This window comes from Aquila chrysaetos, chromosome W, assembly GCF_900496995.4.
Source record: "Aquila chrysaetos chrysaetos chromosome W, bAquChr1.4, whole genome shotgun sequence".
In the NCBI taxonomy this organism is placed as follows: Eukaryota; Metazoa; Chordata; class Aves; order Accipitriformes; family Accipitridae; genus Aquila; species Aquila chrysaetos.
The window spans coordinates 615,267-627,698 of NC_054457.1; the positions used below are offsets into that span (position 1 = coordinate 615,267).

General features: G+C 50.0%; 1 protein-coding gene across 1 annotated transcript; it reads right to left on the reverse strand.

Moving 5' to 3' along the window:
- Positions 1-5,492: 5,492 nt before the first annotated feature.
- On the reverse strand, positions 5,493-11,461 carry LOC121232786 (homeobox protein orthopedia-like). Its single transcript, XM_041121245.1, has 3 exons — positions 11,425-11,461; positions 10,092-10,501; positions 5,493-6,011 (listed from the first exon to the last, which is right to left on the reverse strand). Exons 1-3 carry the CDS (start codon positions 11,459-11,461, stop codon positions 5,493-5,495), a joined length of 966 nt encoding a protein of 321 aa, XP_040977179.1.
- Positions 11,462-12,432: the final 971 nt, after the last annotated feature.

The following is a 12,432-nucleotide window of genomic DNA, read 5'->3' on the forward strand; positions in this document are numbered from 1 at the left end:
CCTCGGCTCCACCGTTCACCTCCATGGGCTGCAGGGGGACAGCCTGCCATCTCACCACGGGCTGCAGGGGCATCAACCTCCTCAGGCACCCCTCCTTCTTCACTGACCTCGGTATCTGCATAGGTGTTCCACTCACATTCCAATCCCCCTACTCACTGCAGGTTCCCCTTCTTAAATATGTTATCCCAGAGGCACTACCACTGTCATTGATTGGGTTGGCCTGGGCCAGAGGCAGGTCCGACTTGGAGCCGGGGGGGGGGGAGCTTCTAGCAGCTTCTCACAGGAGCCACCCCCTGCAGCCCCTCCCCCACTACCAAAAAAAACCCACGCCACACAAACCCATAACACTGACCTTGGTGTCTGCAGGGTTGTTTCTCTCACATATTCTCACTCCTGTCTCCGGCTGCAGTTTTTGTTGCGCAGGGTTGGGTTTTTTTCCCCCTTCTTAAAGTATGTTATCACAGAGGCCCTACCACCATTGCTGATTGGCTCGGCCTTGGCCAGCGGCAGGTCTGTCTTGGAGCTGGCTGGCATTGGCTCCATGGGACATAGGGGAAGCTTCCAGCAGCTCCTCACAGAAGCCACCCCTGTAGCCCCCCCGACTACCAAAACCTTGCCATGCAAACCCAATACAACCATACATAAGGGAAAAACTAAAATTCTTTTGTTCTCCCTTTTGTCTTTATGCCGAAAGGCTAAATAGGCCATGCTTTCCAGACCAACTGGTCTGAGCTCAGCCTTAATGGCAGGCAGGAGGTGGTCCCCTCTTTGCCAGGGCTTGCTTTAAAAAAAAAAAAGGATCTTAATTCCAGCACTAGAAATGAAGAGGAGTTTGCTATTAGCTGTCATATTAATAATTTAGAAAATACATGCCCAATCACTTGTGTTCTCAGTTGTCTCTGAACACAGCTGTAAACTGCATTAGGTGTTAGCATGAATGGATATATTTCAGATGAGAGATTTGTACTGAATTATTAAGGTAGTCTGTATTACAAAATTACTAATAAACATTGCTTCTGGCTCAATTTAGCCCGAACTCAGTGAACCTAGCCAGTGGTGAGAAATCAAAAACTCCGAAATACCTGATGAATGAATCTAACTAATCAAGAAGCCCTGCAGGAAGTAGATGCCAAGATTAATGAGCCAGTGGTTTCACCATGCCATGTTGTTATTTCTTCACATAAATGCCCTCAAATGAGATTACCTTTGTCATGAAAAGGAGAAAAGGAAGGTTACATACTTTCAATTGACAGGTTAACTGCCATACCTCCATTACTGCAAGATACATTTTCATGTGCGGAAATTTTTATTCTGAAAAATGAAAATTTTAAGACCACAACACTAATTAAACCACATTTTCATTTCTAAGAGCAGGGATCATTGCTGCTAGTACAATAATATAAGCTGTGCTGCAATGTTATCTGATCCCTTGCCTTGCACAAACTTTCTTCCAATGTTAGTAATTGCTCAGTGAATGCAATCTCCAGCAATGGGTAAGAGCAGATTCTGCCTTCCAGGGGGATTTGAGGGGGGGAAGAGAGGAGAAAGAGAGAGAGAGAGTGTCAAAGCATTTCATCAAGAGAGCAAATAAAAGGTTCGGTGACATTATCATTATGTATATTCCTTAGACATTAGAGGTGATGTTGTGTTTAGAGGGAAGTAAACCTATGTGGATATGTGCTGGTGTGGAAATGAATCCATATATACAAACAAATCTCAGTCTATTTACAAGCTGGGTGGAATTGCTCAAAGTTAAAATGCACCTTAATGTAAGCAAATAAGCCCAGATTGTAACAGTCCCAGTGCCTGGTGTTAGGTACTTAGTCAGTAATAGGCTAATTGTTATTTGGCATTGTATTGGGTCTGGCTGAGATGGAGTTAATAGTCCCCATAGCAGCCCTCATAGAACTGTGCTCTGCATTAGTAGCTAGAAAGGTGTTGATAACACACCAGTGTTTGGCTACTGCTGAGCAGCGCTGGCACAGCATCAAGGCTGTCTCCCCAACATTTTTGCCCCCTCCCTCAATGGCAGGCTGGGGCAGGGCAAGATCTTGGGAGGGGACATAACCAGGACAGCTGACCTAAACTAACCAAACAGATATTCCATACCATATGACGTCAGCCCAGATATAAAAGCTAAGTAAAGGGAGACGGAAGGGAAGGCATTTTTGTCTTCCGGAGCAACCACTACGCGTACTGAAGCCCTGCTTCCCAGGAAGTGGCCAGACATCGCCTGCTGATGGGAAGTAGAGAATAATATCATTTGTTTTTCTTTGCTTTCGCGCGCGACCTTTGCTTTCACTTTATTAAACTGTCCTTATCTTGACCCACGAGCCTTTTGTTATATTTTCTCCCCCCTGTCCAGCTAAGAAGGGGGAGTGATAGAGCGGCTTTGGTGGGCACCTGGCACCCAGCCAGGGTCAACCCACCACAGGCATAAATGTTCTCTCTCGATTTATATGGAATTCACTCATTTATTTTGATTGCTTTATGTGAATGAAGCAAAGCTGTTCTTGTTGTTAGGTAGAACTAGTCAGTGCTGTTTAATTTTTATCTTTTAATATCAGCGAGGGTGAGATTTTGTAATAAAATCATTCACATACAATCTGTAACATGTATGAGTGAAACCTGCAGTCCCCTTCCTTCCATCCATGTTAAAGACATAAGAGCGTCAGCTTAGATGTTTTATGTTGCAAAGCTTCAGCTGGTGCTAAGAGTACGTATAATTTCAAAAATCTCAAGGACTCAGAACACAAAGATCTATTGCCATGGAAACAAATGTTGTATCAAAATTGGGTATGATCAAAAAGCTTTGCTCATAACCAGGACAACAGTTGCATTAGAATATGGAAGAAATTATGGATGTTTTAGGAGCAAGAATTAACCAGAAGGACCCTTGTAAGGCCCTTTCCATAGATTTGCAACATTTGGTGTCAAGAGTTGGATCTTACAGGTTGCATCTCAATCCCCTGCCCCCAGTCAGAGAAAGCATTTTCCTCTACCATTAAAAAGCACATATTTTTTAAAGATCTTCCATACTGCACTTTACGACATTCCTGCATCATAAAGCTGTCTTGCTTATAGCAATATAAAGCAGCTGTAAAAATTACATGCTTGTAAACAACCTTCCATACATTTGGGAGAAGCAGAGTGAGATTTGCATGCCTCTGCATGTAAGTGGAGACCTGCTTTTCCTCCCAGCGGGCCACAGCACAGGGAAGGTGCCGCTGTGCAATGCGTGAGCCTCTCCCCTTGGCCCACACAGGGGCACCTGTGGGATAGGGGGCTGGGGGCATGCTGATCAGCCCTGCTCCATACGTGCCCCATGTGCCCACATCTTTGAGGGCTGATCTAAACTGATCACAAATTTCAAACTCAGAGCCAAGCCTGGGTGCAGGGGGGCAACTGCTTGGCCCAAGGCCAGGCCAGGGAGTAGAGGGAGGGTTGGAAGGAGGGACAGGGCATCATGCCTTCTTACCCCAGGCATTACTCATGGTATGGATTATGGTATGGACCCTGTCTTGCCTGGCCTGACCTACCTCAGGAAGAGCATCCCAGGTTGTTTTGGCACCTGGGCCAGCAGGCTCCTGCAGAAGGGTTCAGGGCTGCTTCCTCAGGTGACCCCCAGCGGACTCACTCCCAGCCTGAATCTCCAATAATTTATTCTCCTTTTATTTCTCTTTTAAATTAAATATGCATACATAATATGCACTTTGGAACAGGCAAGGACTCTTCTGTGGGTACTTATGGAGCTGGGCACTCTCAGGCATGTAATTAAGAGGTGTGCAATTGATATATAAGTGGAAGAGATCTCAGTGCATTGCATTAAAAAAAAGAAAGGAGGGGGAAAAAAAGAAAAATATAAACCCAAACCAGGCTGTAAGATGCTTGCCAAAGTCCTGCACTTTTTTTCCCCCGTGTCAAAGTTTGGAAGGGAGTACATCGAAGGGAGTACATCCCTCTTCCGTGGGATTAGCCCTGCCAGCAGCCGCGCACTCATTTCAGAGCCAGCAAAAAGGTCTGTGGCAAAGCGCCCCTCCGCTCCCGCTTCCGTTCCAGTCCCGGCCCTCATCTCCCGGCCCCGCACCGGCCCCGCGGCTCTCCGGGGTGGGCGGTGCTCGCTGACGGCCCAGCCCCAGGGCAGGTGTCCCCGCTCACTCTTCACCTCTGTCTTGCTTCGCAGCGGAACTTTTTGTTTCTTGCAGTTTAAAGGCCAGTTACGCAGAAAGATTAACAAAAGTTTATTAATCATGAAGTATTAAAATTGAGATAAATTAAAGGCTTCAATGCAAAATTCAAGCAACCAAACCATTCCCAAACATATGACAAAGGAATCAGTGAATCCCAAAAAAAGAAGTCTTTTTTTTGCCTGTGGTTCAAGACACCTCTCATATCTCACACACCACACCAAACCCCACAATTCTTCATATCACATACTGAAAATTATTTTATTTATCCATTTACATTAACTTGATATAAACGTGTCCGGAAAAGTCAAATAATATGTTTTATATTAGCTCAAACATTTATTAAGAAACCCCAAATTCAATAAATAAGCACAGACAATAAGTTAAAACATATCATGAATCGACCAGTATGTAACAAGAATGCTTTATCTACACAAAACATCCTATTTCACATCGTTTGTTCAATCCTCCAGTGTCCCTGCCCTGCGGCGGGGTGACCAGCACATGCAGGCGGGTGGACCGCGGAGCCGGGCCGGGGCCGTGGCCGCGGCGGAAGCCAAAGATGCAAGAGGGACAATAGCAGCAGGAACATAAATATATGCGTAAATAAACGTGGGGCAGATTGGCAACTCAACTGTCACGAAATCAAAGATCCGAAAAAGGGAAGTTCTCTTGCTTTTTTCTGTTTTGCTTTTTTTTATGTTTTACAAAAAGCAACATTACTTTTTTTATTTTTCCTCTCTCGCTCACTTATAAATGCTTTATCAAAATGGATTTGATTCCTTCTGGGGTCTTCGTACCACTCCACGAACCCTCCCGGCCACCTCCCGACGGCACCCTCGGACCGGGCGCCGTCCAGCTCCTGCCTTCGCTGCGGACGGGGCCGGCGGAAGATCACTGCTCTTAAATTAAAACAAACCAAACAAACAAAACCCACAAAAAAAAAAAAAAAACACCAAAAAACCCAAACCGCGTTTCTTTGCAAAGCCGGTCAGGTGGCTGGCGGGTGCGCCGGGTTTTGACGAGGGAGGCAGGCAGAGCCGGGCTCGGGGAGGCCCCGGGGTCCGGCGAGTCCTTCCGCCGCCGGGGAGAGGCGGCCGCCAGGTGGGCCAGGCCGGGCCGCGGGAGTGTGTGCGGGGGCTAAGGGGTGGAGGGGTGTTTCTCGTCCCACAAACCAGTCAGTTGGCATCTGATTTCAGATCCTGAGTCGACTCCCTGGTAAGTCAGGTGAGTGGAAGGTGAGGGGAAGGCGGCGGGGCGGGGCGGGCCGGGCCGGGGACGCCGGGCGAGGAGAGGCGGCGGCTGTTAGGTGAAACTCATGGAGACTGTGTGCTCGAGTGCTTTGCGGCGGAGGGAGGCGATGCTGGTTCCCCGCCACACGTCGCTGCTGTCCGGGGAGCTGCAGAGCTGGGGCGAGCCCGTCACGTTGCTGGGGCCGGGCAAGGAGGCGGGCACCATGCCGGGGAAGGCGGGCTGGTAGAGGTGCGACTGCAGCCCGGCGCCGTTGGAGCCCGCCAGGCTGTTGGAGAGGCCCATGGAGTTGGGCGGCGGCCCGGCCGCCAGGCTGCACTGGGAGAGGGACTGCGCCATGGCCTGCTGCCTGCCTAGCACCGACGGCAGCGGCAGCTGCGACACGCCCGGCATGGCGGCGGCGGCCCAGCGCGTGTCGTTGGCGTGGAAGGAGCAGAGGCCGTCGCCCATGGCGGCGGCGGCCGAGGGGAACTGCGGCAGCCCCGGCGTCGGCAGCAGTGTGCCCGGGGCGCGGAAGACGTTGGTCGTCTTCTTCCGTTTCTTCCACTTGGCCCGCCGGTTCTGGAACCAGACCTGCGGGCGGCGGGCAGTGACACACACCGTTAGCGACACCCGCGCCGCGGCCGGACCCGGCGGGACGGCGGTAGGGGGCGCCGCGGGAGCGGGTCCCCCGGCAGGGCTCGGCCGGGGCCCGCGGCTGCCCGGCCCTCCCAGCGAGCGGGGTTGCCGGGGCTCGCTGGCACCGCCGGAGCGGAGGGCTCGGTGTTGTCGATGTCACCGATTTCCGCGCCCGTCGGTGCGACCGAGGCGAACCTTTTATGAAGGTGCGGTTTGGTTAAACGGGATTTACTCCCTCCCCAACCCTCCGCCCGCTCCTCTCGGTACCTGTCACGGCCTTCTTTATCTCCTGTCGCCCCCCCAAGACCCCTCCCCGGCCATTGTCTCTTCCATGCCTGCTCTTCACACTCATGGCCCTGCTGTAGCCCCACGCGTGTCCCCGTGGCGGGTTAATGAAGTCGCTGAAACTTTTTATAATGAAAGAGATCTATGTGTCTCTCCCGGGATTGAGCTGTCTGTAGCCTCCCTCGCTCAGGAGGAGGCTCCGGGAGAGGAGCCTGGCCTCCCCCTGAAAAAAACAATAACACAAAGCAAAAATAAATGACCGGCCCACGGCTCTTGCCCCTGCGTGGAAGCACTCCCGATCTGGCATCGGAGCAGGGCGCCGGCGGGGCGGGAAGCCTTTCCCCGGGCGAGCCCCCACGCCCGGCGCCGCTCAGGTCCCGGGGCTGCTCCGCGGGCAGGAAACCCTCCGGCCAAACCTCCCGCGTTTGTTTTTTTTTTTAAAAAAAAAACAGAGGTGGTTTAGGTAAGCGGGTGCTCACGATGCCGGCAGGGATAATTTCGTGGGTCTCGCTGCACCGTTACCGAAAGCACCGGGATGTTTGTTATGAGAGGAAAAAACGGGTCCACTTGAAATCCAGATTAGCGCAATGCTCGGACCTGCTGGAGTTTGTCGTTTAATGCTACGTACCTAAACTGAGAAATACGGGCGCCTGTTAGCGGGAATGAACAGCCGTTAAGGAATTAAATGGTATATGGACAATCGAAAAATCGCGTTCAATTATGTTTTAGGGTTAATAGTTAAATTGTGGCTACAAAATCTTTTTATGTTTCATGGTTTACTCGTGTAAAGAATCTCCATCAGGTCTGATCGCCTCAGTTCATAGCTATGCTGCATATGCTTTTAAAATGTGAATGTTTCCAGTTGAAAACTAGTGCATGACAGATTAAAACACGGGGAAAACCTGGAGGAGATTTTGAAAATGCACACATGACAACTCTAGACATATATTAACCGTGAGCATTTGGCAACTTTGGATTCCTTTTAAAATGCAACTAGCCCCTGAAAATTATTAATACAACGGTGAGAATCTAATAGAGGTTGGAATCTAAAAATCTACCTTGATGATATCTGCTGTTACAGTAATATAGACATACTGTAAATGTATTTTAAAATATATAGCCCATTTAATTCCCCATCTATAAATGGGTTAGAAAGAGAGAGAGAAGGGGAGAGAATATAACTTTTTTTTTTTAGGAGCCAAAGCTTTATGAAGATCTCATTGGAATCCAGTGGATGATTAATGTGAAGATTTGGTAGGAAATCTGGAGAGCTGTATTAAAGCTCAGATTTCAGATTCATTTCGATCAGCCAGCCGTGAACTCTGGGCCGAATTCATTACACTTTAATAGTGCTGGGAGAGGAAGAAAACGCAATTTCTCATTCCATTAGAAAACTAGAAAATACTCTCAGCTTGTCTCCTATTAAGATGTGGCAGGTGACGGGACCATTGTGGGGGACACAGTCAATGGAATTACAGGACATTATTTTTGTTCGTATGAAATATTGAAAGGCAAGCCTGATTGTGCAGAAGTTATTTCACTGATTTGGTTTTTATGTAAATAAAATAATGAAAGTTAATTAATCCGTGCTAGAGACTAATGATTATGCTTATTATATTGCATTTGATTGCATAATTTGCATGATTCTTGCATTGCTGTTTAATAAGCCATTCCAGGTTATAAATAATTCTGGAATTGGTTTATAATAATGGCATGCTATAAAAAGAATGGTTTTATTATACCAGCCTGAAAAGCGGAGCAATATCAGAGAGCAATTGGACTCCCGTTTAAGCACCAGCTGCTTTAATAATTATTTAAATGTATCATATACATCAAATATAGATCTAAAAGGAGGAAAGAGATAATTTATTCTGGCATCTAAAGCCCTTAAAAACATATACAGCCGCCATAAATTAACTATTTAGATCATTCCTTAATCAGTGTGGAGCCCATATACTGCAAGGAATGTGTAGGCAATCTGTTAATTATAAAGAAAACTATAAAGTACTTGTATAAGAACATAAACCAATTAATATTTAATTTAAATTTGGTCAAGGAGCACTGATACAGTGGATTGTGAAGTAAATACATTTTACATAAATTACGTTATTACATAATTGTTATAATTTTGAAGTGTTAATTAAGAAGGTTATGTTGATCTGATTACTTTTTAAACTACAGAACATTATTGTAAAAATATTTAAATTGCCACTCTATTAAACTGTTTTTATCAGCAGTCACGAGCTATTATGATTGGTTTAAGATTATGCTGAGACCATTAAAACACTTTGTCTTTCTTCCTACGAATTTCTTTAATGTGCTGTTAGAAAATAACTATTTCTATTTTATATTTTATATTTTACTTCATTTACCACACTCCTAATATTGAAATTGGTATCATTAACCTTTGGGAAACCCAATAAAGTTTAATAGACCTCGTTTTCTTTTTTCATAGAGTCAGTTGTCCAATTATATTTTATTTGTGAATCTAATTTCATTCTTAATTTAAACTAATTATAGTCCTGTGTAGGCTGAGTCAAATTGGTTTACTTTTTAAAGGCAGACGTGCATTTTTTGTCGCATTCGAGAACGGAGTCAGTTTCTGTTCATAAAAACGTTCATTTAGGGATTTCTTTTGATGTGTCTTTATTTATCTGAGGAGCCTAGGCTTGCCGAGAGGAATTTTGAACACCTGCTCCGGTGAAGTGCGGCGGCATTCCCGGTGCACTGTGCTGAGCAGGGAAAGCACATCCCACAAATGATTCCATTGTACACGCTTTCATTCCTCTGAAGAGGCTCGCCCAGAAAGTCGCTAAAATAACCCTCTACCCACAAAAGCCGCATCTGAGTAGCCTAGCAGTTAGATCCATCTCCCCCTTTTCCAAATTTAATTTACATTTATTTGACTAAATGGTTTCTTATGTGCCTGTGTACAAATATATATATGTGTGTGTATATATGTACACACTTTTGAGAACAAAGTACACCCTAGATGTTGAAATTACTCGTTAGCTTTGCCGTCCCCATGCATTATAAAAGCCAGTACGGGGAAACTCCGATTCCAAATACAAGTGCTTTTTATCGAAGTGCCTTTTCACAAACCTGTGTGTCTTCCTCCGCCCCCCACTCTGACCCTCCCTGCGGCGGAGCCAGGGAGACGGCCCGTCACGGCAGTTGCGGCCATGCCACCGGCAGCACCTTGGACAGCGGCCCCGCGCCCCCACCCCTTCCCCCCGCGGGGCGCCTGGGCAGAGCCGCGGCCTCGCTGCCGCCGGAACTCCGCACCGGGCAATTCCCCGCGGTTTTGGTTTGTCTCTTAGCGCCTAGCTATTGCGAGGGCTGAGACTCGCCCGTCTCGGGCTGTGCTTCCCCGGCTTCTTTCCTGCCCCGGGTTGGGCTGTGGAGCGGGAGAAACTCTGCCCGCGTTCCACTCGGGACCACCGCGTTGCAGGTGGGTAGGGGGCAAGAGGACACCCCGGGGCGCACCGCCCCCGGCCCCTCCACCCTCCAGCGGGGACAGCTTAAGTCTCGCGCGCGGAAAGGGGCGGGTGAAGGGGAAGCGGTTTAAAGTCTTCCTGTGCAAACCGTTGCGTTCAGGGGTAGGTTTCCTCTCCCGCCGTCGGGCTGAGGTTTGGGGGCACCCACACCCCCCACCCCCGTTGTGCCTGGCCTCGTCGTCGTCGGTGCGCCCGGGGAAGGGGCCGGCGGGCGCGGTGGGGACGAGCTCTGCGCGGGGGCGGCTGCTCATACCTGCACCCGGGACTCGGTGAGGCCAATGCGCAAGGCCAGCTCTTCCCGCATGAATATGTCTGGGTAGTGGGTCTTGGCGAAGCTCCTCTCCAGCTCGTTGAGCTGCGCCGGCGTGAAGCGGGTGCGGTGCCGCTTCTGCTTCTGCTGCCCCTGCTGCTGCCCAGCCTGGCTGGTGTTCTGGCCGCCCTGCTGGCCTTGCTGCTTGTCGGGGTCTTTGGCACTGACGGTTAAGGAGCTGGGGTTGGATCCCACCGTGGTTATGTCCTCCCCCGGCAGTAGGGTGGTCCCTTCCACCGTGTCCGAGTTGGGAGCCATGTCTCCTGAGTGTCCCCCCGGATCAGAGCCCCCTACGCCTAGCCGACACTTCACAGCCTCCCGGTGTCCCAGGAGCTCGGCCGCATCTTTCATCCCTGCAGAAGCAAAGGAGCTGCGGTCACTCCCCTGCAGCCGGGCATGTATCCATCAGAGCCTCTTTCCAGCGCACCGAGCCAGCGAGAGACATCCAGCCAGCGCGGCCGCCCCCCGGCCGCCCGCCAGCCCCGCAGCACGGGCTCGGCTCCGCGGCGCGCAGAGCCCGCGACCCGGCGCAACTCGGGGCGGGGGAAGAGAAAACTTTATACGGAGCAGCTCCTCTTCCTGCTTACATAACCAGCTCCCTGCCGGACCTCCTCTTTGCGAGACCGGGGAGGGGGGGGGCGCGGGGGCAAGTTTTGCCGGGTTCGGCTTGGGTTTTCCAGTGGGGCTGATAAAAGAAAGAGACGGAGAGAAAGAAATAACACTCGAGCCGCCCTGCTGCCGGGAGTTTTAACTCTCCGACAGATGTGCGGGGACTTCGGTCACCCTGGTCACCTTTCCCCTCTCCTTCCTCCGCTCCTCTGAACAAATGCATGAATAACCATAAATAGGTAGATACAGATATTTTAAAACGAAAGGGGAGAGGAAAGCGAGCAGGCGAGCAGGAAAAGGCCACCCAGAACTACTTCGTAAATACCATCGAGCTCATCTGTATAATAATAATAATAATAAATCATAGTACTAATGTGTAGGTATGTATATAAAAACAGGGGAGAGAAAAATTAAATGATCTACAATTCGCTGTAGATCTACATACTCCGTAGGTCGCCCTCTCTTTTTTTTTTTTTTTAAGACGGTGTTAAATCCCATTAAACTTTAATACAGTACAATTACTTTTAAAGGAATTAGCCCATTTAGATCGCATTAAGGTAAAATAAGGAACAAATTGTCAATTTCCTGCCCCGGCTTCCTTCCCGCTCGCCACCGCCGTCGCCGGTGCAGCCGCCGCGGGGCGGGGGGGATGCTGGTGGAAACTCACCGAGACTGGCGTCCAGGAGGTCGGCATGAGACAGCATCGCACACCGCTCCAGGGTGAAGGTTGTTTCCCCCCCCCCCCCCAAATTTTAGCGGCCTTAACTCATTTAAAATAGATATAAGATATAGATATATAGAGAGATCTCCTAAATGAAAGAAAATTCGGTGTGTGGTTAAAAAGGGGATCTCTTGCATTATAATGTCCTTTAGAGAGACGGGGAGGTGCTTAACACTTCAGTGAACGCGTGAGCAGCTCGGCGCAGGGACCAATCAGGAGGGCCGCCTGCAAATGTCAGCGCCCGGAGCGCCCCGCTCCGCCCGCCGCCTCCCCGGCCTCCCGCCGCCCCGGCCCGCGCCGCCGCTCCCTTCCCCTGCTCCGCTTGCCTTCGCCGCCCTCCTTCCCCCTCTGCCCTGCGCCCTTTTCCAAATGCACATTTGACACCCTCCTCCCGGTCCGGGTCACCTCTGATTTATTGTTTTTTCTTCTTTTTTTTTCTTTTTATGCCTCCTCGGAGCGCACCCTCGGACCCGACCAGGTCTGCCTCCCGGGGATGGCTTGCAAGCCCAGCGCCCACCGGGGGGGGGGGAATGTAAGTGGGTGAGCGCGGGCGGCTGCGCGGAGCGGTGGCGGGGGGGGCGGCGGCGGCGGAGACCACGGATCGGCTCTCGCCTGTCCGCCGCCGCCTGGCCCCGACGGCGGCGGGGAGGCGAGGAAAGAGAAACTTCCGCGAGTTCCCCGAGCGGCCCGGGCCGCACAGGCTCCCCTGGCCCTCCGGGGCTCCCCGCCACCTCCTTCCCGGCTCGGCTTGATACACAAGTACACCGCAACTCGGGGAAAAGGGAACCAAACACTGCATGTCCCGGCCACCCAGGGAGCGCTTCCTCTCTGGCTGGGATTTAAAAGCCCGTAAGCCCTATTTTTTCGGGTAAAATTTCCAAGTTCGGCTCGCCTACAAACTCAATTTAAAGCAGTAAATAAAGTTAAATGCTTTTTATTTTCGTCTCGAATATG